The 26,809-nt window shown below is 38.4% G+C and overlaps 1 protein-coding gene across 1 annotated transcript in view; it reads right to left on the reverse strand.

Moving 5' to 3' along the window:
• The window catches only part of LOC141440015 (clavesin-1-like), a 30,499-nt gene extending 5,027 nt beyond the window's left edge, over positions 1–25,472 (reverse strand). The window contains exons 1-5 of the mRNA XM_074104473.1: positions 25,185–25,472; positions 9,203–9,359; positions 5,783–5,877; positions 5,169–5,313; positions 4,184–4,275 (exon numbers count right to left, since the gene is read on the reverse strand). Of these exons, the coding sequence (XP_073960574.1) occupies positions 4,184–4,275; positions 5,169–5,313; positions 5,783–5,877; positions 9,203–9,350 (480 nt within the window). The 5' untranslated portion in view covers positions 9,351–9,359; positions 25,185–25,472. The remainder of the gene's footprint in view (positions 1–4,183; positions 4,276–5,168; positions 5,314–5,782; positions 5,878–9,202; positions 9,360–25,184) is intronic.
• Between the last annotated feature and the right edge of the window lie 1,337 nt (positions 25,473–26,809).

The raw sequence follows: 26,809 nt of genomic DNA on the forward strand, positions 1-26,809 counted from the left end.
GGAACTATGGCTCAGCCTCTTGTTCTGAGAGGAGGCCTGTGCCCAGCAGTGGGACGTATATAGGCTGGGACGATGAACCTCACAACGCCCTAACCTAGTGGACTGACGACATCGAGAGTTGTCGAGAGGTTGATGCAAGTGGCAAGTCGTCGTGGCGCTAGTATTATTTCACGAAAAACTTTTTCACGAACGACTTTATCACGAAAACTTTATCACGAAAAACTTTATCACGAATAGACTTTACCACTAAAGACTTTTTCACGAAACTTTACCACTAAAGACTTTATCACGAAAACTTAATCACGAAGACTATATCACGAAAAGACTTTACCACGAATAGACTATATCACGAAAAAACTTTACCACGAAAACTTAATCACGAACAGACTATATCACGAAAAGACTTTACCACGAATAGACTTTATCACGAAAAATGTTTGAAACTTCTTCACGCTGAAACGGCTGGAGGGATTTGGATGAAATTTGGGAAAAAGTTAGTTTATAATCTGGATTAAAACATAGAATACTTTTTATCCCGACATTCCCACGGGATAGGGATAAAATTTCGAAATAACAACCGCTAGGCTTAGATACATGAAATTTGGTATGTAGATAGTTGGACGTCTGGAATAACACGTAGATAACTTTTGACCCGATATTCCCACGGGATACCCAGGGATAAAATCTCGAAAAAACAACCACTGGGCTTAGAGCTATGAAATTTGGTATGTAGGTAGCTGGACCTCTGGAATAACACATAGGTTATTTTTCACTCCGATATTCCCACGGGATAGGGATAAAATTTTGAAATAAAACCGCTAGGCTTAGATACATAAAATTTGGTATGTAGATAGTTGGACGTCTGGAATAACACATAGATAACTTTTTGACCCGATTTTCCCACGGCATACCCAGGGATAAAATCCCAAAATAACAACCGCTGGGCGTAGAGCCCTGAAATTTAGTATGTAGGTAGCTGGACCTCTGGAATAAGTTACTTTTTTTCCCGATATTCCCACGGGATAGGGATAAAATCTTCAATCATTAAACATACCAAACACACACACTTTCACATTTATAATATTAGTATGGATTTATATGTGGCTGTTTATCTCACGCCTATATTCATTTTAGACGTGTATTATATTGTACGATATATGTATGTGTAGGTGTATTTTTGTTGCGTTTTAATATTCTGAAATAAGGTTGCCATGAAGAGACCGCTCTTAAGCGATAAGACTGCCTATTACTTTTTTCTCTCATTGTACCTGTTTTCTGTATAGCTTAATATTTCTGGTGTACAATAAAGAGTAATTGTATTGTATAGGTAGGTGACTTAAAATTAGTTTGAAATTAGTTTAAAAATTCAGTGAATTAGCGCATAATTAGTAGCCAGTACCAGAGACAATAGACTTTTAAATCAGCCCTAAAAGCGCCTTCGTTATTTTGTTTGTGAAATTATAATGTGCGGATTAAAGTACCTACACGAGTAGAAAAACGTATTAGAAGACTACTCGTTAACTTGTAAAGCCTACCTACTTTGCTGATCTTTCCATCCGCCTGCAAAAAACACGCATTTTTCTATTTTTTTAAAGTGAAAACAACGGTTTTTGAGACATCATTGCAGTTTTCCTATTGCCTTCTTCTTTTTTAGGGTTCCGTACCTAAAGGGTGCCAACGGGGACCCTATTACTGAGACTCCGCTGTCTGTCTGTCTGTCTGTCGGCGGCCGAGTTGCCTAGCAACGGCTAGCTATGTCGTTTGAATATTTACCTACTTTTAGGTTTGCGTTTTTAATGATGTTTTATAAAAGTTTCGATAGTACAATTAGCGACTGCCTAATTTATTCGTTTTTGTGCCAAATTTATGAACCACAAACCTCAATGAAGCCAACTTTAATAAAGCGCTCGTCAAATCCGCACTGTCATCACTATGTTTGCCTATTGTTTTTAACTAGAAAATCAACTCGCACTTGACCAATTTTTTCTTCTATTTAGCTATGAATTGCTGTTTCGCAAATAAATTAATTTGAATTTGAAGATGAGCTCTGCTTGAGTTAGATGGATTTGTGTGATTTGTGTGTGTTCTTACAGTGTGAAGTTGGAGGAACTGCATGAACACACATTTCTTGCATAAACGTAGCTATCATAAAGGTTGCAGGTGAGCAAAAGTAGGTAATTGTTTTAGTTCATCCGTTTTCTTTATGTAATACTTACATATAATATCTAAATACATAATCCATACTAAATAGTGTTATTGACAACTTAAATTGCGATTATTGGTTAAAATTGTTTTTTCTGTTACTAATGTATCTATTTCCTTTATTATCCAGGCTGCTATAAAAAAAACCTAACATCGAAGGCTAAGGCGGGAGCTACGCTCCGCTTCGCTCCGCTTCGCTCCCGCCTTAGCCTTCTGAACCTAACCTATCCCAGTCGCTTCTGCTCCGAACCGTCTTGCTCGCTCGCTTCGCTCGCTCGTACAAATCAAGCAGCGCTTTCAGAAAGACCATCATTGCCAAGTAGAAGGCGCCGCAAGAAACTTGTGAAAACCGCAAAATACTTAAAAACTACAGTATTCAATTAAAGTAAAAATACAAAATAATAATAATAATTACAGAGATGTATGGGGTCCATTAGTTACAATCTATCCCGTGGGATTGTCCGGATAAATACTAGCGTATGTGTTATTCTAGACATCCAGCTACCTTCATACCAAATTTCTTGACTCTGAGCCCAGCGGTTATTATTTCAAGATATTATCCTATCCGTGGGAATATCGGAGTGAAAAATAACCTATGTGTATTTCCAGAGGTCCAACTACCTACATACCAAATTTCATGTCTCTAAGCCAGCGTTGTTATTTCAAAATTTTATCCCTATCCCGTGGGAATATCGGAATAAAAAAGTATCTATGTTTTAATCCAGATTATAAACTAACTTTTTGCCAAATTTCATCCAAATCCCTCCAGCCGTTTCAGCGTGAAGAAGTTTCAAACATTTTTCGTGATAAAGTCTATTCGTGATAAAGTCTATTCGTGATAAAGTCTATTCGTGATAAAGTCTATTCGTGATATAGTTTTCGTGATAAAGTTTTTTTCGTGATAAAGTCTATTCGTGATATAGTCTATTCGTGATTTAGTTTTCGTGATAAAGTCGTTCGTGAAAAAGTTTTCGTGAAATAGTTTTCGTGATATGGTCTTTTCGTGATAAAGTTCATTCGTGATAAAGTTTTTTCGTGATAAAGTCGTTCGTGAAAAAGTTTTCGTGAAAAAGTTTTTCGTGATTAAGTACTGACACGAGTCCGTCGTTTATTGCAGATTTAGATTTAGTTTTATAAGAAACATATGTGTAAATATTCGAAAATTTCGAAAGTCCGTACGATAATAATAGTATTAATAATTGTGGCGTTCTAGCGAGGCTTGAAACAAAATGTTTTACTTGTATCAAACGTAGTGGGTTTTTGAGTTTCGGGTTTTTTCAATTTTTAAAGCACCCGGCCTAAAGTATGGAAAATGCGGTTTCAGTCAAATTCCTAATATTTTGATATGTTATAGATTTCAAAATTCTGAACAAAAGTGACTAAAAAAACTAAACTAAACACTGAAAGGGACTCAGGAACAGAGGTAGCGCCCTTCGAGATTTTTAAACAGGACTTTGAAATCACATATCAAAATCTCAGGATATTCTGAAACCACATTTTCCATACTTTAGGTCCGGGGTTCTTTAATTTTTATTAATAACCCCTGCACATTGCGACTGATATGATAGCGTAAGTACCTACATGGGCGGCGGTGACGTCCGACATCAAAGGTATTTTATTTTCTAACGGATAGATCGTTCAACTGTGCTATGATTAGGTATGATGGTGATTGAGCATTCTAGTGCTCAAAATAAAATTAGGTGTTCTAGCGAACGTTCTAGTGAGCATTCAAACGAAACGACGGTAGATTCGAGCTTTGTGCCAAGCATTCGTTCGTTCGACATCATCGTGAATAATACAATTTTTGTCGAGTAACCAGAGCGCTCCTGTATGATGAATGATAACGTTCGTGTATGATGTTTAAATGTTCGTAGCAATGTTTTGCTCTATGCTTGGCTATGTTCGTTGTTTAGTTGGACAAATTTAAAAACGGCGAGTGCTCCTGTTACAAGTATCTGTGTGTGTCCAGTTCCAGTATCACCTGTAATTTAGGCTGCATAATGCCGATCTCCAGCATCAGGAAAGCGCCCCGGATCAGGTCTTCCACTGGCGTCGTGTCTGGATTCCATTTACCTGCGATCGGATTGAGAATTTGAGACATAATCACAACGGTGCCTCTGAGAGGCTGTACCTAACGTGCGGACGCTCGCGTCATTCACCATCTCTTTCTGCCCTCATCTATGCAGTTTGACAAAAAAGGAGGTGATACTCATGTGATACTGGAGAAAGTATTGCGATACCGAATGCGTTAGGCAATATTATGGCTTCTGAAGGCATGAGCTGGACACCAACAGACAGCGGGGGCGTGAAGCGGAGCGGTGAGCGTTTTATGTGCTCTGTGCTCGTCACACAGCCTCTCCGCTGCTCGCTAATATCCGAACTATAGAAGTTCTGCCTGAAATTGCATTTATATTATAACGCCTAAGTATTATTTGCTATAGCATTTGCTTAGAATGGCGACATTACTCTATTACTTCCATTTCATCAAACAAAGACTAATTTGGAGACACTTAAGCTTCCTTTGACGTGCAGTGGGCAGCACCTACCTCCACTTGCTTTTCTGGTTGTGACCTGGATGCCAATGAGCTTCGGTTACTTGAAATAACACACAATGCTGCAGTATGCGGTATTATGATATCGGACATAATTCTATTGGAAAACATTTAGAATGCTCTTCGTCTACATATCGCAACATTCCAGCGGTGAAGAACGAGTCGTGTCACGATGCTGCTTTGGACATGCTTATCGCAGCGTTGTTTTGTTTTGAAAAAATAACTGCCAAGTTTCTTGCGGCGCATTCTTCTTGATAATGATGGTCTTTTCGCATTTATATATATCACAGAATCACAATTGTACAAGTAGTTGTTATGATCAAGTCATTCAAGTCACGCTCGATGCTTTTTGTCAACTATATTTGAAGTACCAGGACCTCAAAAGTTGGTGGAAATTCGGAGTTTAGAACTCACCGAGCCTGCAGAGTAGGAGGCGTCCTGTGTCCGGGCGATCATAGAGCACTCCCTCGAACAGGTTACCAACGCGTCGCATCCCGTACCAGTCCACATCGCGCCATATGTACGGGTTCTGCTCCCGGAACTGGCAGTAACGGACCATCTGGAATGGAATATCATCATAATCATCTCGATTTCTCTAGGTTAATGTAATAAAGTGGGTTTCAAAGAGAGTGTCGAATTTGTTAACTATGTATGTACATGTGTCATTAGCCCTGTTGTTGTATGTAGTATACACACAGCAGCGGCCTTACCCATTGCGAGACTCCGGGCGGCAGGTCTTTGCGAGGCTCTTTGTCCTTCGTGAAAGTATGTGATGCGAAAATATAATTATAAAATATTTTTTTAAATTTGCTTAGGTTGTTGCGCGAGGCCCCTGGAAGAGCGAGGCCCCGGGCGATTGCCCTGTTCGCCACCCCTAAGGCTGCTGTATACACACAATTTCCGCTACGTCACAAATGATAACGATAACGAAAGCGATCCCGCCAAGTGACGACACGACGTTTTTCTGTCTGTGGAAAATATTTATTCGCTTCCTAATTTATTATTATTAGGAGAACATAAATACTTACCAGTCGATGCGCACGCGCCGGCACGAAGCGCCTGGCGCGAAGGAACCGCAACAAAAACGAGTCGTCCATCCGCGGCGGTTGACATTCCCCGCGCGCTGTGGACATTGATAAGATACCGTTATGCACTTCACAAAAGTTATGTTTGCCTGGTACAAAATAAAATCTTTCATACGTAACATTCATGTAATTATTTAAGCTGACTTATTTTATACAAAAGTACGTTACCGGGTGTGGCCATGTGTATGAGCTGTGTCATATGAGACCAGGCTGTATGGCCCAGCCTTTGCCTTATGGGTTATGTTTTATAAAAAATAAATAAAGCATTTTAGTCAGAGATCCTCTTGTGGAAATGAAAGCGCATTTTTATTTTTATCAATAATCATATAATACATGAGCAAATAATTAAAACATAGATCATACTCGTCAAAATGAACAACATTAGTTCAGCGACTTTTAAAAATAATAAGTTTTTATAAGCTTTTATTTAGTTTCACCTGTCCCGTTGTCTGTCTGTCTGTCTGTCTGTAAATCTTGCAAGTTAAATTTGACCAACTTGCAGTGGTCAGATTGACTTGAAATTTGGAATACTTATGTAAATCGTGTGACAATGACAATACAATAGTCTAGTAGTGACATCCTGGTAGTCCAGCCAGGATCATCTCCGCAGGACGGAACTCTTCAACGGTTATGCATAGACTTCAAATTTGGTATGCAAATGTGGCTTGGGTGACAATGCAAGTACAGTCAACAAAAAATACAGTCAGCAAAAAGAGGGGTGTTATAGGTTTGACCGCTATGTGTGTATGTGTGTCTGTATGTCTGTCTGTCTGTGGCACCGTAGCTCTTAAACGGGTGGTCCAATTCGAATGCGGTTTTTTTACATGACATGGCAAGACATGACACATGAGACATGTTTTCTAGCAATGGTTCTTAGACATGTTTTATCAAAATCGGTTCAGCCGTTTTTGAGATAATGAAATTTGAAGTGACAAAGTCGGGGCGGGTTTTCCAACTTTTTGTTGGTTATGTACAACAGCTTCTGAATAGCAGTCGCCTTCTTTTCCCACACTGTCAAGTGGAGCGTACGCATCGTTTATTATTCTGTGCCCTTAGTGTAAGTTTTCGGTTACAAAATACGTCTCGATCGCGTCAATCTCAATTTGTATGCAAACACGAACAGCGCCTCTAGCGGAACGTTTGCGATGTTCGTGTTTCCATACAAATTGAGATTTTAACGCGAACGCGATCGAGACGTATTTTATAACCGAAAACTTACACTAAGGGTACTGTCTACTACTTCGTCTTGTGTTTTTTGCTTACTCAGACGGGTCTCTGACTCAACCCAGTACCTATTACCCAGTACCCAGTATCTATTCTGTGCCACAATGTTTTAGACTATCGCGGTTACTATTTTGTTTTTTTTAGTCTTGTGATCACAGCGCATGTAACTATGCCGAAATATCGAGCTCCTCTAAAATTAAGGTACGCGGAACAAAACCCGAATTTAAATCATAAAATTATTCTGTGTCAGTACATGAATATACACATGAAATAATATGTACATGAAATAGCCCGAAACATGTCGAGCTAAACTCGGTTTAAGACGTGAGTTATCCGTTATATCAGTACATGAATTTTATTTTTTTAAATAGACGATCGCTGATATTTTAGTTAGCTCAATGTAAGTTAGATGGCGCTTTCTTCAATTTTAGGGATCTCTGAGCAGAATTGACGGACGAACGCTAGACGTCGCCACCGTAGCTTTCTCTTAGTTGAAATAAATAAACATTTCTTACATTATTTACTTAATATTATTTATTTTACAAAATTTGTTATTTTAAAGTACTGATTTCACATCAGACATTGTAATATTACACCTGACTCACGCTTGTCTGTTTATCTGTCAAAACAGTACCTCAAGGGGCGACTCAAAGAGGTAGGAGATTAAGGGGCGACTCCAGGGAAGTGTAGGCCAAGGAGACAGACTAATTATATTAGATAGAACCGATCTTTCGAATGAAATCTTTGTACCTACTCATTATCTGAGATTTATCTATTACTTGTTAGCTTTTTTTTGTCAACCTAGGCCTGTTATTTTTACTGGTAATTTAATTAAAATTGTTAAACCATTTTATTGTTTACTTTCAAAAATAACCCACTAGGCCTCCTTTAAGGTTAAATCTCCCCTCAGGAGGTCTGCCCTTGAATATCTACTTTGATTTGAATTGAGTATTATTTCGTATACCTACGTGGTTGAATCAGACCCATCGATTATGTTAATTATACGAGTATTTCAAAATTCTACACACAATTTACAAGATTTAGAAATTTTAGGAGATTGAAAAATATGTACTTATAGACATTCGTACTTTCGCATTAATAATATTAGCAAGGATTGACACTGACATTGTTTCGGAGTCAGAGTAAACAAGCACGTGTGTGTGTAGGTCCTACACTGTAGGAACATATTATGCTTGATCTTCTGCAGCAGTGTCTGTGAAAGAGCTTTTAGTGCGCATACTCGTAGTGTAGAGGAAGTTAAACCATGTTTTATGCGCTATGTGTGTTTCTTTAAACAAGCAATTCTTGTACAGTCGAGGTCATAAACTTGTGAGCAAAAATTTGATCAAAAATATCTGAACACTCTTCTATGCCGTTAAGAACAGAGTGGTGTTATCGGAAATGGATTTAATGATTTCGACCAAATTTGGTATGCAGGGGTTTTCGGGAACGAGTCCTACCGTTTTCGCGCTCACCAGTTGGCGCCACTGTAGACAAAGATCCTGCCTAAAGTATGGTGGTTAGTTTGTTATTACGGGCGTGAAAACAAAATTTACATTTAAAGCACATTTAATACCCTAAAACCGTACCATAAAAATATCGAGCATGCCTCAGTTATGCGTAGTCACGTTTTGTTCGAAAAAAAGGGATGACAAAGGTTTACGAAAGACAAAACTGTCTGAAAAGTGAAAAGACAGAAATTCATTGCCCCGTAACGTAACGCATATTTGCCATAATTAATTTCAGGTATTGCAAAATATTCACAAAATTATTCTAATTATAAATAAACCCGCGCAGCTCACCTAAAAACAGCAGGGCTACTACGAAAGTCGAAACTCGAAGTTCGTGTCGTGCGGTCCCTCTGACACTTATACTTACTATTTAATACGAGAGCGAGAGGGACCGCACGACACGAACTTCGAGTTTCGAGTTTCGTAGTAGCCCTGCAGTGACATTTGACATTTCGGAGACCTCTCGCTACACTAGCGCCTCTAGTGGTGAATTCATACGCGATATCCCTCATTGGACATTCGGATCTTGCCCAACATCATTAACACCAACGCCTAAATTTTTTATTTGATCTTAAAGCATTTATTTATTACAAATGAAATTTTTACATCAATTTATTTTTATGCATACCGTATATCATATCTCGAAGCTCCTGTATCTTGCTGACTCTGGTCTCCGGGACCTCTCCGCACAGCTTGTAAGCTTCCTCCTCGAACTCAGGGCTCTCATGGCGGTCCAATTCCGCCTGGTAGGCGATCTCCTCGAATCGAAACGGCATTATGCAACCCTGGTACAAAAAGTAATGTCTGGCATAAAATGGACATGGGCAATTTTGTCGTTTTAACCTAATTTCACGAAAATTTTACCACTACGAAACTGTAGGTAGTTTTTCGATGCTATTTTTGTAATCACTAGTTTTTCCATTTCTTCAGTGGATGTCGTAAGAGGCGACTGAGGATATAGGTTAAGGTATACCGTAGGCCAGGGTTTCTCAAACTTATGGCTCCACGTACAAATAAAAAAGGTTAAAGTTTCTAGATGACAGCGAACCCCTACCTCCCCCCCCCCAAAGAAAGTAATAAAATGGACTGTTGGAGAGTTTACTTAATTTTGTACAATAAAGAGTTTACATACATACATATATAAAAGACTTCAAAAACCAATCTTAATCATCCTCCCAGTCTTGCAGCCACCATCACGTAAACCTTGTCGCGAACCCCCTACCGTCGAATAACGAACCCCTAGGGGTTCGCGTACCCCACTTTGAGAAACCCTGCCGTAGGCGACAGGCTAGCAACCTGTCACTATTGTACCGTTTTTGTCAAACTTAAAACCTAAAATTACTAAAAGTGGCTCCGAAGAATAAATAGATAAATCAACTTAATAATTACTAATTTATTATTTACTAACTTACTTATTTAAAAATACAATACAATACAATACATTACATAATATAATATTTTACAACTTATTAAATTTATAATTTTGATATATTTCAAACGAACTGAGTAGTTTTCTTGGTAAAAAAAATATTCTATTTAGTCCAGCAGATAGATTGTCAGAAAATATCTTCGAAGAAAATATTAGACACTGTTGAACCTAGTCCCAAACTAAGCAAAACTAGGCAACGGATAAACATACTTATATAGATAAATAAATACAAACTGAAATACATATTAAACATCCATGACCTGTATTTGTTATATCTGCCCGGCCGGAAATCGGACCCGGGACTTCAAACTTCTTAGTCAGGTTCTCTAACCACTTGGCCATCCGGTCGTAAGGCCAAGGATAGAACTATAATCATTATGTGATTCATGGGACAGGGAACCTCCATTTGGTGCTACACGCACCGGCATTCAGTTGTCACTGGCCTTATAACCACGAAGTGCAAAATGCGAACTTCGTATCTTGCCGTCCCACTGACGCTTATGTTATTTAATACGAGAGTGAGAGGGACGGTACGATACCAACTTGGTTTTTCGAATTTCGTAGTAGCCCCCCAGTAACTGCGCAAGAGTTGTTCATCCAGCCGTAACGGCAATCACTGGCAACAAGCGAGTCTGTCGTCATAATTTGACAATTTTTTTTTTACGTGTCACTTATCAAGGCTGTAGCGTCGACCTTACGCTTAGGTGGTGGGAAGGGCATCTAGAGAGACAGGAAAAATATCACCAATAAACGGGCACCTTTTTTTTGTATGTCAAATCAAATAGCTAGCAAACGAGCATTATATGTGTCACCTGATGTTAAGCGATCACCGCCGCCCGTGGACACCCTACAGCATTATTAGGACTGCGGGTGAGTTGCCGGCCTAAAAGGGTGGCTAAAGGGGGGAGGGAGGAGGCAGGAAGGGGAAGGGGAGCTGGGCCTCCGGATCTCCCACTCACCGTAAGAAACACAGTAGCAAAACTACTATTTCACGCTGGTATTCTGTGGGAGTGTGGTACTAACCCGGTCGAGCTGGGCCATGCGTACCTCCATGCCTACCTCCACCTTTTTTTGGTGTGTGAGAAGTAGGAATTACAGCCCAAGGGGGGAGCCCCTTTTTAAGTGGAGGCTTGTACCCAGTACCGAAGAACGTATAGGGTACTTTCAGGTATTTTAGAAATTTTTAATTTAGTATGAAGGTAGCTCTTATATTATAGCACAAGCACAACCCATAAGAAAACACTGATTTTAGATCTGTCTATAGGTAGGTAGTCATTCACGATGACGCGTGCCGTGGTCCTCTTAGGGGTCATCCATAAAGTACGTCACACATTAAGAGAGCGAGGGAGGGGTCAAGCGGTTTGTGACACAGGAACAAAATAATTGCAAATTTCATAGCAATACGTGTGACAAGGGGCGGGTTCTAATAGGGTCAAAACGTACTAAAACTAAACTAAACGTACAGACGTACTTTATGGATGGCCCCTATTACATCTTATTTTGACAAAATCACGCGTCTTCGTGGGTGGCAGTGGTATATCTCAGTAACCATCTAAAATGTCCCACGCTTCGAAAGTTTTGATTGGAGAGGGGCTCTGCCAACACTGGCTTTTCATAGATACCTACTTATTTGTACGATTGGCCGCGTTTCTCTAGAAAGTTTACAAAATTAATCGGTCACCCGAGCTGTGCTACCCACCCACTAGCCCTTCACCTGGTTTTGAACAGTACCTTCTATTAACTATAGCATTAATCGTATAAAAAAAGAAAGTATGAATAAGTAAATAACGTATGGATAAACTGACACAATTTAATGATTTATTTTCACACTAAATATTGTACGTCCGAAATGGATAAACTGACACAATTTAAATTATGATATCCTATAATTGTACATCTTATAAGATTATTCTTAAAAAATAAGCACAGGAGTCGGTGAAGCAGTGGGGGCTGGCTGCGTTTGTTCGTTTTATGACAATGCCAATATGTTGACCGAGGAAAGAGCTAGCCCTTCGGTGAGCTATGGAACGGACAAGCTTCTTTTTTTTTAACCCCCGACGCAAACAGAGTGGTGTTATAAGTTTGACCGCTATGTGTGTCGTCTGTCTGTGGCAACGTAGCTCTTAAACGGGTGGACCGATTTGAATGCGTTTTTTTTATTTGAAATCAGGAATTCTAGAGATGGTTCCTAGACATGTTTCATCAAAATCGGTTTAGCCGTTTTTAAGATATTGAATTTTGAAGTAACAGTCGGGGGTTTTCCAACTTTTTGTTAGTTAGGTTATTTTAGGTACAAGCTTTTTTATTATTACAAGCTCTTTTATTTAGTTTCACCTGTCCCGATGTGTGTCATCAAATCTTGCAAATTAAACTCTACCAACTTCCAGAAGTTGGATTGTCTTTAAAATTGGCATACTTATGTAAATTGCGTGACAATACAATAATCTGGTAGTGACATCTTGGCAAATAGTCCGGCCAGGATCGTCTCTGCAGGAACATTAATGGCATCGACTTGAAATTTGGTATGCAAGTGTAGTTTGGGTGAAAATGCAAGTATAGCCAACAAAAAGTACAGTCAGAAAAAAAGGTTATATTAAAAATGGTTTATCAGACAACATAGATCCATTCTACATACACACTTAAAAACTAAGTTAGACATGTTTAAAATTACATTGAAAAATAAAAATTAATATCAAGTGTACAGATCAGACTTGACGTCCAAAAGAAATACATTTCTAAAAGTTTGTCACCAGGCATTTTTGACAACATGTGTTTGGTCCAATGGTGCAATATCGGACAAATACATCCTCCGATATTGCACATAGAAGGCTGTTACTGCTGTCCATGGCTGATGATATTCGTTTGCGTATCACGGCTCCAAAACTATCAGTACGCGCCTCCGCAAACATGCCGGATGCACTGCAGAACGGGGCAGCCGCAACAGCATCCTGAAGGTGTTGTTATATTGGACCTTTAGAGCATTGAATGACTTTTGTGCGAAGCGAACCCACAAGCTGCAGGTGTAGAAAGTCTGGCAGTAGGCCTTAAAAAGAGTTACTTTGACCTCATTTGTACACCGAGCAAACCTGCGGGCCAGCATATTGCACCTGACAGTCAACGCTCTGCGCTCTCGATCCATGTCCATGTCATCAGTAAGTGCATCGGTGACCCAGTGACCCAGATACTTAAACTTTTTGACCTGTTTGAGTGGAGCGCCGTTAAGTACGATAGATGGAACACTCTCATACGTTTTCACGCCTGCCTTGAAAAGCAACAACTCACTCTTCTTTGTATTGTATCTAAGTCCATGGCCCACCGCATACCGCTCACAGATTCTGATTAGCTTCCTTAGACCACTAATCGAGGGACTCAGCAACACCATATCATCCGCATAGCTGATATTATTGATGACATGGCCACCGACTGAACATCCAACCGCTGCACTGCTGAGCTCCTCAATAAGGCCATTTATGTACAGATTGAATAACTTGGGAGAAGTCAACCCTCCCTGTCTCACGCCGTTATTCAGCCTGTACACAGCAGAGAAGCTACTCCCCCATCTCACAATGTTCGTCTGGTTCCATACCAATACTTTAAAAGCAAGAGATTTTCTGCTGGCAAAGTGGTTTCTAAACGTATTTTCCTCCATAGTACGTCATAGGATACCATATCGAACGCTTGGAGAGGTCCAAGAAACAAGCATATACGGTGTCTGTCTGTCAGTGTAGTAACGGATGGTATGCTTGAGACAACTATACACTTACTATAAACTTATTTAATTTACAAAGTTTCGTTCGAGTTTCAGGTCTCCTCGGCCCAAGAATTCAACAACAAAAGCTTCAAATTACATAGCTCATTTACCACCTTACCTTGCCTCTTCTAATTCAAACTCGGATACCAAAGAAAAATAAATAGAGTGAGAAACTCGTTTGAAATCACACTTGGATTTCGTATGAAACACACATTATCACTTGGACAAACATTACATTAAAGTGCGAAGAACTGTGATGATATGTTGACTTTATTTTTTACCATTTGACGGTTAATTTATTTCGATGTTGTTTAAATTAGGTTATTCGAACCAATCAATTGACATTCTATTCTATTTCTATTCATACTAATCAGCACCAAAAACATGCGTCAGTTCACAATGTCTTTTCGTGCGAAAATCCTCATTGACTGACCAAGTCTGTGACAGATCCCAGACGAGGTGCTAGTCAGTACTAATCAGTCATGCTGAGTTGGGACCATTTCCTGACAAAATTTGTCTCGATTTCTTTGTTTCTTTTTCTCTGCTTTGTAAATGTCACTAATAAATGTTTTTCTTTCTTTCTTTTCTTTATTTCTTTCCCAGAAACATGCGTGATGGCGTGGCGTCGCGTTTTATTAGTGTGTCCGCCTTAAAAATGGTTTCGCCGGAGGACCAGCGCTGACTCCATCCAAGGAGTCTGCATAATTATGCTGAGGCGGGACCATTTCAAGCACATAAAATAGTTTTACATTGTAACACCCTTTCTTTTCTTTTTTTAATTTTGATATTTTTGTCTCGTTTTTTTTTAACTTCATTTCATTCTTTTTATGGGCTGTGAGAACGCGAGATTTCCCTACACAGCAAAACTTTCGTATTTACAACACAAAACAAAAAAAACTTAAATTAAAAAAAATTAGAAACCCCCGACAAAAAAATGCCAGCATTAAAAAAAAAACGTCCGAAAAAAGAGCCGCCAAAAAAAATAACAAAACTAAAAAATAATTATGCACTACCTAGCTGTTGCCCGCGACTTCATCTGCGAACAATTCATTTATCCCTATCCCGCGGGGACTATGCTGATTTCCTGCCAAATTAGCCTATAAGTTAATTTAGTATAAGTACCTAGTAATATTTTTTTATCTAAGCGTCGTTGGTGCCGGGTGACCGCTAAGGATAACAGGAAACTAAAGTACATATGTTGTATTTCTTAAAGTATTAACCTTAGCGGTCCCCCGACACCGACGACGCTCAGATAAAAAAATATTACTTTGTGCGTGTTCTTACAGTTACAGTTCTGGTGTGGGTGGAGAAAGTGCATCACCCACCACAAATTTCTTGCATGAACGTATAGCTATCATAAAATCGCGGGTGAGCAAAATTCAGCAGTCAGTTCAGTGTCTTATTGATGTTAAATTTTGTTACTTTATACCATAAAATTTACAGATAATTTATTTAATGACCCATTAAATATAACTTAGTTTATGTGGAGTTAAAAACATGAAATGAATAACGTAAGCCACGCTACACGAACCGCGGTTTAATAAGGATACAGACGAAACACGTGTTAATACGAATAATACGAAAACCGTCGTGTAATTAACAGCCTGAATGATTTTAGAATGCAATTAAGGCTGGGGCACATTATTTAGCGATGAATTATATCTGACGTCAATATCTTTCAAATGAGATACAGGAACTAACTAACAAGAACAAGTCAAGGTGGTGGAAACAAACAGACAGGAGAGACGAAAAACAATAGCTAATATTGAAATATAACACTTACACAATAATTACTTAAATACATAAAATTGTAATGCAATAACGAGACTACAGCAATTTATCGAACCCGGTAGCATCACCAATATCTTTTGAGGTTTATAAATAGGATATTAAGACCAAATTGTCACCGCTGTGGCTAAGGCTGGCCCTAACCCATCCATCAGGGTTGCGCAAGTATGTCCAAGCCATGCAATGGACTTAACAATAATGATGATTACCTGCAATCACCAACAGTCATTGCACTGGGGCCTGCACGTGCACGTAACCCGGTTTAGATTCTACCATAGACATTATCATAAAGTTTTTGCCCCTAGCGGGAGCGCCAAAGTTCGCATACTCTTCGCTAGTCATACCGTATTGTTTGTCCGAATTATCGTTTGTCATAATTTTATTTATTATTTATTTATTTTTAAATGGTAATTCTATAGAAAACTATAGGTTAGGTTAGGTTTGTTTTATAACAATTCTGAACAATTATTGGATTCAGAGAAAAAAACATGACAAACGATCATTCTGACAAACATTACATTCTGATTTTGAACAAGTATGCGAGTCGATATGGACCCGAATACTTAGAGTCGATATGGAGCAACCGTAAGGTCTATGTTCTTTGACCTTGCAATTGTAGCTCCTGATCCTCATCGTCAGCCAAAATACTTTTTGTACACGTACTAGCGACAACCAAGGTACTTATTAAGAGCGCTTATATACCTGCTGAGCTGGCAACGTTGCTTTTTGTTAGTTTTCTCGATTATTCCATAAAAATTGAATGAAAATTAAAAATGTGGTCTGATAGAACTCTTCTTAATATATAAGTTAATGTGTCTACTCCAATAATTATTCGTGATAGAATTTTATATTCTTTAAAAACGAACAAATGTAAATTAACGGTTTTTAAAGTGGGGGTGATTTTTTTTTCTCATCCAATCTTGTAGTGTGGGGTATCGTTGGATAGGTCTTTTAAAACCATTAGGAGTTGCTAAAACTATTTTCCGATTCAGTGATTTGTTTGCAAAATATTCAACTTTAAAGTGAACAATTTCATTAAAATCGAGCGTCCCCCCCCCCTCCAAAATCAAAACCGGTGGGTGGAAAATTTAAAAAAAATTCAGGATGGTAGTAAGTATAAATCAAACTTACAAGGAAAACTATAACGGTTAAGTTTTCTTGAGAATTATTAGTAGTTTAAGAGTAAATAGCAGCCTGAGGTATAAAATATACTTAAACTTGGAATATTCCGTACAAAATACGAAATCCTTAGAAAAATATTAGGTACTTATTTTTTTCGTAATGGCTACAGAACCCTATTGCGGGCGTGTCCAAAACGCTCTTGGCCGGTTTTTAAATCAAATAGACCAAGGCTCAAAACCGATTAATACCACGAAACGTGTGTTTTTTCGAAATAAAGTTTCAATTTATTTTTACAAAAAAACGGAAAGTGAAAAAAAATCTAATTTTATCACTTTCAAGGTATTTCGTGTTTGCATACAAACCGGGCCAAGTTCTGGTAAACATTACAGCAGGGCTACTACGAAACTCGAAACTCGAACTTAAAGTATTGTATCGTCCCTCTCGGTCTCGTCTTGTATTAAATAGTGTCTGAGGGACCGTACGACACGAACTTCGAGTTTCGAGTTTCGTAGTAGCCCTGCAGATTTAAGATAATCTTGACCGTTAATGCAATCGTTGCTTGTGTGATTGAAGTGTGACGAAATCTAGCGGCAGTGCAAACAATATTTTTAAACTTAGCACGATCAAGTGGAAAATAAGGTCAAGCGCCTGACAGACGTGCGCGCTGAGGGTCCCGTACAAATAGTATCTCTGAATACAAAATTACAGACAGACGTATAAAGTTAAGATTTTCAGACTTTTTCTATTGGTTGTGTTATAGGAGCTACCTTATTTTTGATTCAACCTTCTTTTGCTTAATAAGTATAAACTAAAAACACTTTAGTTCCGTATAAACTTCATAGACTGAGAATTTATTACACTGCTCTACCGCATACCATTAACTATATTAATTCTTGTACCTACTCATAATAGGAGAGTTATCGGACAAGTTTTCAGTTTGCCTCAAATTGCCAAAAATAGGTGCCAGCTCTCGGACTAACAATTTATAAAGACTTGCAAATAGTTAAAATTACGTGATTGTATACAAACATGGACGTTGTGTGTGTATAGTTAATTGGAGCCTTACTAGTCCGCCTTAGAGACTAAAATTGCGAGTAGATAACGAAGATTCGCGTAGCCTTGTATACCTACGAAGGGCCTTACGTAACGTAACATTAAACACCAGACCATGTCGCCAGGGCAGTACAGTCAACGTCATAAATAAGTGATCACTTCTGTACCTTGTCGCTTTCAGGCGTTACACAATGTCTTATGGATTTACAAACATGACGTTTAAGTGACAAGGTACAAAAGTGATCACTTATTTATGACGTTGACTGTACATACCAAACTTGGGCAGAAAACGTGTCCAGATCTTATCAGTCAACCTTCATCCTTTTACCGCCGCGGCGTTTGACTTCGGTGTGTTTGTGCAATTTGTGATACCTAATCTTTTATGAAATACTAGACTGTACCCCGGCTTCACACGCGTAATCCATAGATCTGTGCCCTATTTCACGAAGCTACAAGTTACAATTTACAAGCGGTAGTCTTAGTGTCGGACACGCCCAAAATAGGGTTCCGTAGCCATTACGAAAAAATTAAGTAATATTTTTCTAAGGATTTCGTATCTTCCAAGTTTAGGTATATTTTATACCTTAGGCTGCAATTTACTCTTAAACTACTCATAATTCTCAAGCAAACTTAGTCGTTATAGTTTTCTTTGAAAGTTCGATATAATTACTACCATTCTGATTTTTTTTTAAATTTTACTTCCTTCATGCTCGCTAATCCTGCCGTGAATCAGCAGTGCTTGCACTGTTGTGTTTCGGCGTGGAGAGTAAGACAGCCGGTGAAATTACTAGCATTTGAGGCATACCATCTTAGGCCTCTAGCTTGGCAACGCATCTGCAATACCCCTGGTGTGGCAGATGTTTATGGGCGGTGGTGATCTCTTACCATCAGGAAAAATCGACTGCGGAATCTTTTATTAAGTGCAGTCCGATACGCTCTTGGGCGGTTTTCGGGTCAACAAACTTTTCCCACGAGCGTTGGTTGTCGATGGCCGTCGACGAGGCCTACGTTGGTAGGTAAATAAACAAAAACAACATAATCTCGTTATGTTAATTCAATGATGTTCTACTTTTTTAATTGATCGCTTTCTGGAGTTTGCCTCATCAAATGAGTTTGTTTTTAAGTTGAACGTGCATTTCTAAGCCTATGGTTTGACCTAATGGCCTCTAAAGCAGTGGTACCGTTCAAACCCCGGCTCACACCTCTTGAGTTTTTCATTCATGTGTGAAATTACATTTGAAATTTTTCACGAGCTTTATTTACGGTGAAGGAAAACATCGTGAGGTAACCTGCACATACCTGCAAAGTACCTGGTGTGTGTGAAGTTCCCAATCCGCACTGGGCCCGCGTGGGAACTACAAGCCCTCTGTTCTGAGAGGAGTCCTGTGCCCAGTGTGATACATTTCTTTGTAAAACATAGGTAGTATTATGATTATTGAAACCCACTGTTAAACCTTGTTTGTAACTATTTTAATATCAAACACCCATCTATTGATATGTGTGTTTTTGCGAAAGCATTGTAAGTCTGTTTTTTTGTTTGTTACCTTTTCACATCTAAGCCGCTGAACTAATTTAGATTAAATTCGGTGAACAGATAGTTTGATTCCCGGGAAAGGACATAAGATAGTTTTTATCCCGGTTTTAATCCCATATATCATTTAAAATTGCATATTTCCCCCGGTATAGCGATGAATGAATTCAACACAGCAGTCGCGGGCAACAGCTACTTGTTAATAAATCACTACAATAGCCAAATCAAATCCTGGCCTGCCTTGTTAAGGTTTAATTGTTCGAAACGATTAAGCTGACCAAGTGTTGCCATACATGCTTCCGGATTGTGAGTTGCGAACTACTTTCCACTGCGTTCGTGTCGGCACAGTATGTGTGTATGATTTATGTGTTTAGTTTAAATGAGTCCCACTGAAAAACAGTCCAATTCTATTCGATGTTCTTTTTTAATTATTCTTTCCTTCTAATGTATTTTTATGTGTATGTATCGAACATGTGTAAATAAATGTTCCTCTCTCTTTCTAAAAGTATAGCCGATAGAAAAATAGGTTATGGTAAAACCAGGAACCAAATCTTCCATGTTTCGTTAATTATATTAATACCACTTTCTTACTTATACAATATTTAATCTTTGCTGTCCATTGCTGGGTACCTACTACTGTGTTTAACATGTCCATAATCGATGCCGTCACCCTAGATATTGTAGGATCTCCATAGATAAAGACAAAAAATAAAAGTCAGTCTGTTAAAACAATGCTCGTAAACAGCCTTTCCGATTAGTAGGTAAGTGTATCCTACAGTAATGTCATTTAATTAATTATTTAGATTCGTTAAAATCTTTAAAAACTAAGATTAGAATCTAAGTGGAAGATTTTTGTAATTCAGTAAAATAAACAGTTTTTTTTATATATATTGGCGACAGCTACTAGCATCACTACATCCTACTAATATTATAAATGTGAAAGTTTGTGAGAGTTCTTTACGCTGAAACGGCTGACGGATAACCTGGATTAAAACATAGGCTACTTTTATATTTTTGGATAGGGATAAAATCTCTAAATAACAACAGCTGGTTTTAGAGTCATGAAATTTGGTATGTAGGTAGCTGGACGTCTGGAATAACACATACATAGGCTACTTTTTATCCCGATGTTCCCACGGGAACAGGATAAAATAAAATCTCGAACTAATGACCGCTGGGATTAGAGCCATGAAATTTGGTATGTACATAGCTGGACATCTGGAATAACACATAGGCTACTTTTTATCCCGATATTCCCGCGGGATAGGGATAAAATCTCGGAACAAAAACCGCTGGGCTTAGAGTCATGAAATTTGACCATTATTGTTTTAAATTTATAAATTCACACTGGTTTTGATTTAATTTTTTTCAAAATTTTGCTTTTTTCCTAACTTAATATTAAGTATAAATTGTAACTATTTGTAACACATTGTGCATGTAAATGTTACATTCGATCAAGAACCATGTATATTTATTACTTATATGGTTTTGTATAATTATTGTGCATACATTATTCATGGTCCTTGCATTCGATGGAGGAGTGGTGTCTCTTGTCTTGATACAGGTATCTTAATCTTAATACTTAAAAGGAGGCATCAACCTGTAATCTGCTAAATTGAGTAAGATACTGAATAAACTATTTTTCATTATTTCATTTTCATTTTTCAATGAAACGTCAATGAAAACAACGATTTAATTTTCGGGAATTCCTACGGGAATTTTTCAAAATCCCGGAATTTTAATTCAGCTAGCACTAGTATTTAATACAATAACACAAAACACTATACTTATGTATAGACGATTGGAATGTGTGTATAGTTGCGGCACATCGCGGAAACTTTTATAACGGCAAGTTTCTCCGTCGGTCGAAAGCTCGAAAGATTGAATCTTTATTTCACGTTATAAAAGCTCGCATTTCTCTCCGGCATAAATCATCTCAAATCAGCCTTCGTGATTTGCATATCTATATAATATTTCTTAGTTGACTTTATCAACTTTACCGATTGCGCTTGTATCATACATAGATCGTAGATTCGTCCTACTTTCTCACCACTCTGCAGGTTTTGGTTGGATGATTAAAGAATATTTTGTGATTCATATCATAATGAGAAGGACAATTTTAACCCGGAAAATTGTATAGTTTCCCCGGGCTCGCGATAAACGAATTCTTTGCAGACAAAGTCGAGGGCAACCAGCTACTATCATCATCATCCCAGCCTATACATATACGTTCCACTGCAGGGCACAGGCCTCCCCTCAGGAGGAGAGGGCTTGGGCAGTACTTCCCACGCGGGCCCAGTGCGGATTGGGAACTTCACACACACCATTGAATTGCTTCGCAGATTTGTGTAGGTTTCCTCACGATGTTTTCCTTCACCGTAAAGCTCGTGGTAAATTTCAAATGTAACTCCGTACATGAATTTCGAAAAACTCAGAGGTTTGAACCCACGATCCTCTACTTGAGAGGCCATAGGTCAAACCACTCGGCCACCACGGCCAGCTACTATATAAATAGGTATTATATAGAATTAGGTATATAGTAGGTATTATAAATGCGAAAGTTTGTGAGTGCGTGCGTGTTTGTGTCTGTTACGTCTTCACGCAAAAGCGGCTAGACGGATTTGGCTAAAATTTTGTATGTAGATGGCTGGACGTCTGGAATAATACATAGGCTACTTTGTATCCGATATTTCCACGGGATTTCCATAAAATCCCATAATTTTCACCGCTATTTTTATAGACATGAAATTTTACACTATTGTTCTTCAAACAATTGGGAATTTCCATGGGAATGAAATAAAATCCTGGAATTTAAATTCGATTGCTAGATATGATGGTTTATGCGTGAGAACGACACGCTAGTGCTTATTGTGAAAAGGTACCTCCAAGTGGGTCACGCGTACTTCGAAAAGCTTACGAAAAGTGACAAGTGGGACCTTGTGAGTCCCAGTAGGTACTTAGATACCGCGGAGCACTTAACTTACTTTACTTGCAAGCGTTCAGACACTTTGTCATCATCATCATCACGTACGTCCCAATCCAAATTTCACCACTCGGGCACAGCGTTGATTGGGATCTTCACACATTGAATGTCTTCGCAGATGTTCACCAGGTCTTCACCATAAGTAAAATAATAACATACGATATTTTTTTATCATTATAATACTAGCCGTAGGACGTTTACTTTTGAACATGACCTCCCACACACCTTCAATTGCTTTGATTGGAAGCGGCTTGCATCCATCGTAAACCCGCGGGTTAAACCAGGTTATCGGTCCATCTCGTTGGTGGCCGTCCTTACACTACGCTTGCCGATCCGCTATCTCCATTCGAGAACTTTCCGGCCCCAACGGCCATCTGTCCTCCGTGCTATATGGCTTGCCCCTTGACTTGACACTTCAACAAGATAAATTTCTAAGATTCTTTATAGTAGTTTCGTGGTTGAGAGTGTTAGATATATAGGTACCTATGTAACGTTACCCATGCGCCAAACGGTAGCGGACAAATCTTATGTTTTTGACGTAAATGACTTTGTTATATTACGCGTAGAGAAAAGCATTTACTTTGATCTAATATAATTAGAAAGGCGATAAACAGCTTCTTAACTTATGCAATTATCGACAGGATAGCCTCTAGGCAGGCGCTTAGAGGCTATAAATTAGGCAATTTGCAAGGAAATTATGCCATCAACAGTGGTATAGGTAAAAAACTCAAGAAGATGACCTTTTGGATGTAGAAGTTGGTAGTCCACATAATTGATTTGGGACTTAAGTCATTTTTCGAATATGGAACGTCGACTTATCTATACCTACGGACACGTTACTACTACATACAACAGGTCATCTTCTAAAGTTTTATACTCTGTTCCAACGGAAGGCGAAAAAACTTACTATGGCCAAATTGGCCAACCTTTCGCATTTATCTCTTAACGTCATTCTAAAACATTCTACAACAAGCTTTATTGTCTTGAGTGACGACTAACAGCCCATACTTTGAAAGTTTGTATTAAGAACAAATGATAAACAAGTGCATCGGACAAAATACATACCTATATACTTCTTCACTTCAATGTTCGTTTGTTCGCCTGCTGTTGGAACAGAGTATACCTATAAACAAGCAGCCATTAACAATTTAATAATGAATGAAACTAACCAACTATCTACCTATCACCGTTCATTTAGGTGCCACTTTATTCAACATAATAATATTCAGATATTCGTTACCACCTACACATGCTTGTATTAACGATACTGCTTGTTAACTTACAATAAATATAACACGTCTTAGTTGCGTTACATTGCGGGGCCACAGAGCTATCGATTCGTAAGTAATGGATGCAGCGCGGCAATGTAACTAAACCGTTCGATGTTTACCGCATTGTTTAAATAAGGCTAAAGTCGCAACGTTTCTGTTAGTCCAACTAATAGTTCCGTTATTAACACTAAGGAATGGCGTTGTTTGGCTCGATGGTACATCTATAAGGCGACATTGAAATATGTAGGTAATTGCTTAGGTAAGTGCATTAACTCGTTTATTAAAATTAGTCTGACTAAGGATGAACTGGACTACTTCTTGAAGGACTGGCCCTTGTATGCAGGGGACAGAGAGCAGTGGAAGTATTGGGGGGAGGCCTTTGCTCAGCAGTGGGACAGAATAGGCTAACAATAATATTAATAATTATAAAGGTGGAGTTTTCGTACATTGAGCTAATTTCAACAAAGTATGGGAACATGCTAAATTTTATCCCACCAATTTTAACAAATGAGTTAATGCACGTTGACCAGCATTAACTGATCGGATCATTAATTTTGAATCACTATTTAAATTTCATCCTGTATAATAATGAACTTATATTGTGGTACAAGTTTAACCTCTGGTATGCTTAGGACATGGATCCAGACCAAAGGCCATCTTTTTTTTTAAATCAGCAGAATTTGTGCATTTTAAAACAGATGAGATTTGAATGTAGTATTTTTTTTGTTCCCACATAATGAGGGGTTAAGTTTAAAAACAATATACTTATATATATGCTGATGTGATGAGTTACTTATAGGTTTTCAAATGTTGATAAATAAACTCTTTCGCATTTATAATATAAGTTAATAATATAATCATAATGGTTAGGTATAGCGCAGTCGGTCACAGATGTTTTATTTTTGAAAGACTAATCCCCGAGCACGATTCTTTCCTAGCACAGACATATTCATATAACATAGTTTGAAAAGGTAACATGTTATTTTAAAGGGCCACAAAACCACTGACTTCTTAGCGATAGTATTGTGGGAAATTAGATTATATTATTTGAGACTTAATAATGATACTCGACTTGCTTTAACCGACTCTGGGTTTTTGCGCAATGTCCTTTCTAATACTGTTAGCACTTATTTGAAATCCAACATACATTTCAAGGCAAATTTTAAGCGGCAATCCTGTAGCAACACATACACTGATTTTTAGTATTTTTAATGGTGGTGTAGTATATGTTATAAAAAATTAACAATAACTTACCCAACTATGTTATTTCTATCTGTTCTATCGTTCTAACCTATTGGTTGGTTACGTTTGATCAAAATCACTTCCAGTGATAATTTAAAACTTTGACCAAATAGCCAAATAATGACGATCACAGAACGGTTCGACTTCTTCGTCCTTTATTTTTACACACACACAAACACAAACATTACGCCTGTATGCCCAAATGGGGTAGGCAGAGCACACGAAACGTTACCGCTTCGGAGCCTCTTTTAGCAATTTTAGGTTTTAAGTTTGACAAAAAACGGTACAATAGTGACAGGTTGCTAGCCTGTCGCCTACGGTATACCTTGATCTATATCCTCAGGCGCCTCTTACGACATCCACGGAAGAAATGGAGAGGTGTAATTCTAACCCGACACCACACGGGTCTTTTATTTTTAAGTTCAAAAATTTAACTTTACCTATGTAGTTGTTTTTGTGAGCGACACCAAAATCCACACATACAAAATATCACTAAACAGGGTAAACTCACTTTGTTCACTCAGGCACAAACTAGAACTGTGTGTCATTAGACAAATCTCCCGATCAAGGTTTGGCGAACATATCGCCTTTCAAATCTGCTATCCTGGTAGCACAGTTTTGACACACCAAAGTTTTGTTCACTCCATTCGAAAGTTTCAATTGTTTTTTAACGAGACGATGCGCGTGCGCTGGTTGAGAGCGAGCGCCAAAATGTAGAGTATACTACTGTGTGCAGCGGTCAGTGACTGTGGTGCGGTGGCGCCATAGGCGATAAGCGTTTACTAAAAACCGGCCAAGAGCGTGTCGGACATGCCCAAAATAGGGTTCCGTAGCCATTACGAAAAAAAATAAGTAATATTTTTCTAATGATTTCGTATTTTATACGGAATCTTCCAAGTTTAGGGAGTTTAGGTATATTTTATACCTTAGGCTGATATTTAAGAGTAAAACTACTAATAATTCTCAAGCAAACTTAGCCGTTATAGTTTTACTTGAAAGTTTGATATACTTAAAACCATCCTGATTTTTTTCAAATTTTTCCACCAACCGTTTTAGATTTTAGAGGGGAGGACGCTAGATTTTAATGAAAATTTGCACTTTAAATTTGAATATTTCGCAAAAAATCAATGAATCGAAAAATCGTCTTAGCAAACCCCTAATGGTTTTAAAAGACCTATCCAACGATATCCCAAACTATGGGGTTGGATGAGAAAAAAAAAACACCCCCACTTTACGTCTATGGAAGGTTATACGCTAAAATTTTTTTTTATTTTTTTTGTAGGTACTATTTTGTTGGCATAGTTTACATATATATCCGTGCAAAATTTCAGCTTTGTAGCATTGATAGTCCCTGAGCAAAGCCGCGGACGGACGGACAGACAGACAGACTGCTTTAAAATATTATTTCGTAATGGCTACGGAACCCTATTTCGGGCGAGTCCGACACGCTCTTGCCCAGTTTTGTTCCTCTGATATGATTTTGTTGTGTTCTATGTTTCTGATGTTAATATTTTATATATGGTGGGTAAGCATGTGATTGGTCTTTATTGTGATGGATTTGAGGAATGAAATATGTTTGTATATGTATAAAATATATAAATAAAATGTGGCCTCAGCGTGGCGGTCAGTGAACCGTGTCGCACGGATCGCCTCTCGTTACAAGCGTCTTGTCACTGTCATTGGGCCTCGGTCAGTGGTACACGAGGTGAAAGCCCTTATGTCGAGCTTGCTGCCTTATCGCGAGCTTACGATATAGGGTGCGTTCACACCGAGACGCGACGCCTCTTCAGCAGGCTACTACGAAACTCGAAACTCGAAGTTAGAAAGAAAGAAAGAAAGAAAGAAATAAAGAAAATACATTTATTCACAACACAAGACAACAATATTATTAGGTACAAAAAAACAACACAAAGGTATGTGTCATTGCGGTTGTGAATCGGACACTGGCTCAGCATAATGCTGAAGCGTTAAAAACACCCCAGCGCTGATTTTCAGCCAGCACCGTCGGCAACCCTCGGACCGTTATAAAGACATACTACACACCATTAACTACATAAGACTACAT

This window comes from Choristoneura fumiferana, chromosome 21 (assembly GCF_025370935.1).
Source record: "Choristoneura fumiferana chromosome 21, NRCan_CFum_1, whole genome shotgun sequence".
Classification (NCBI taxonomy): Eukaryota; Metazoa; Arthropoda; class Insecta; order Lepidoptera; family Tortricidae; genus Choristoneura; species Choristoneura fumiferana.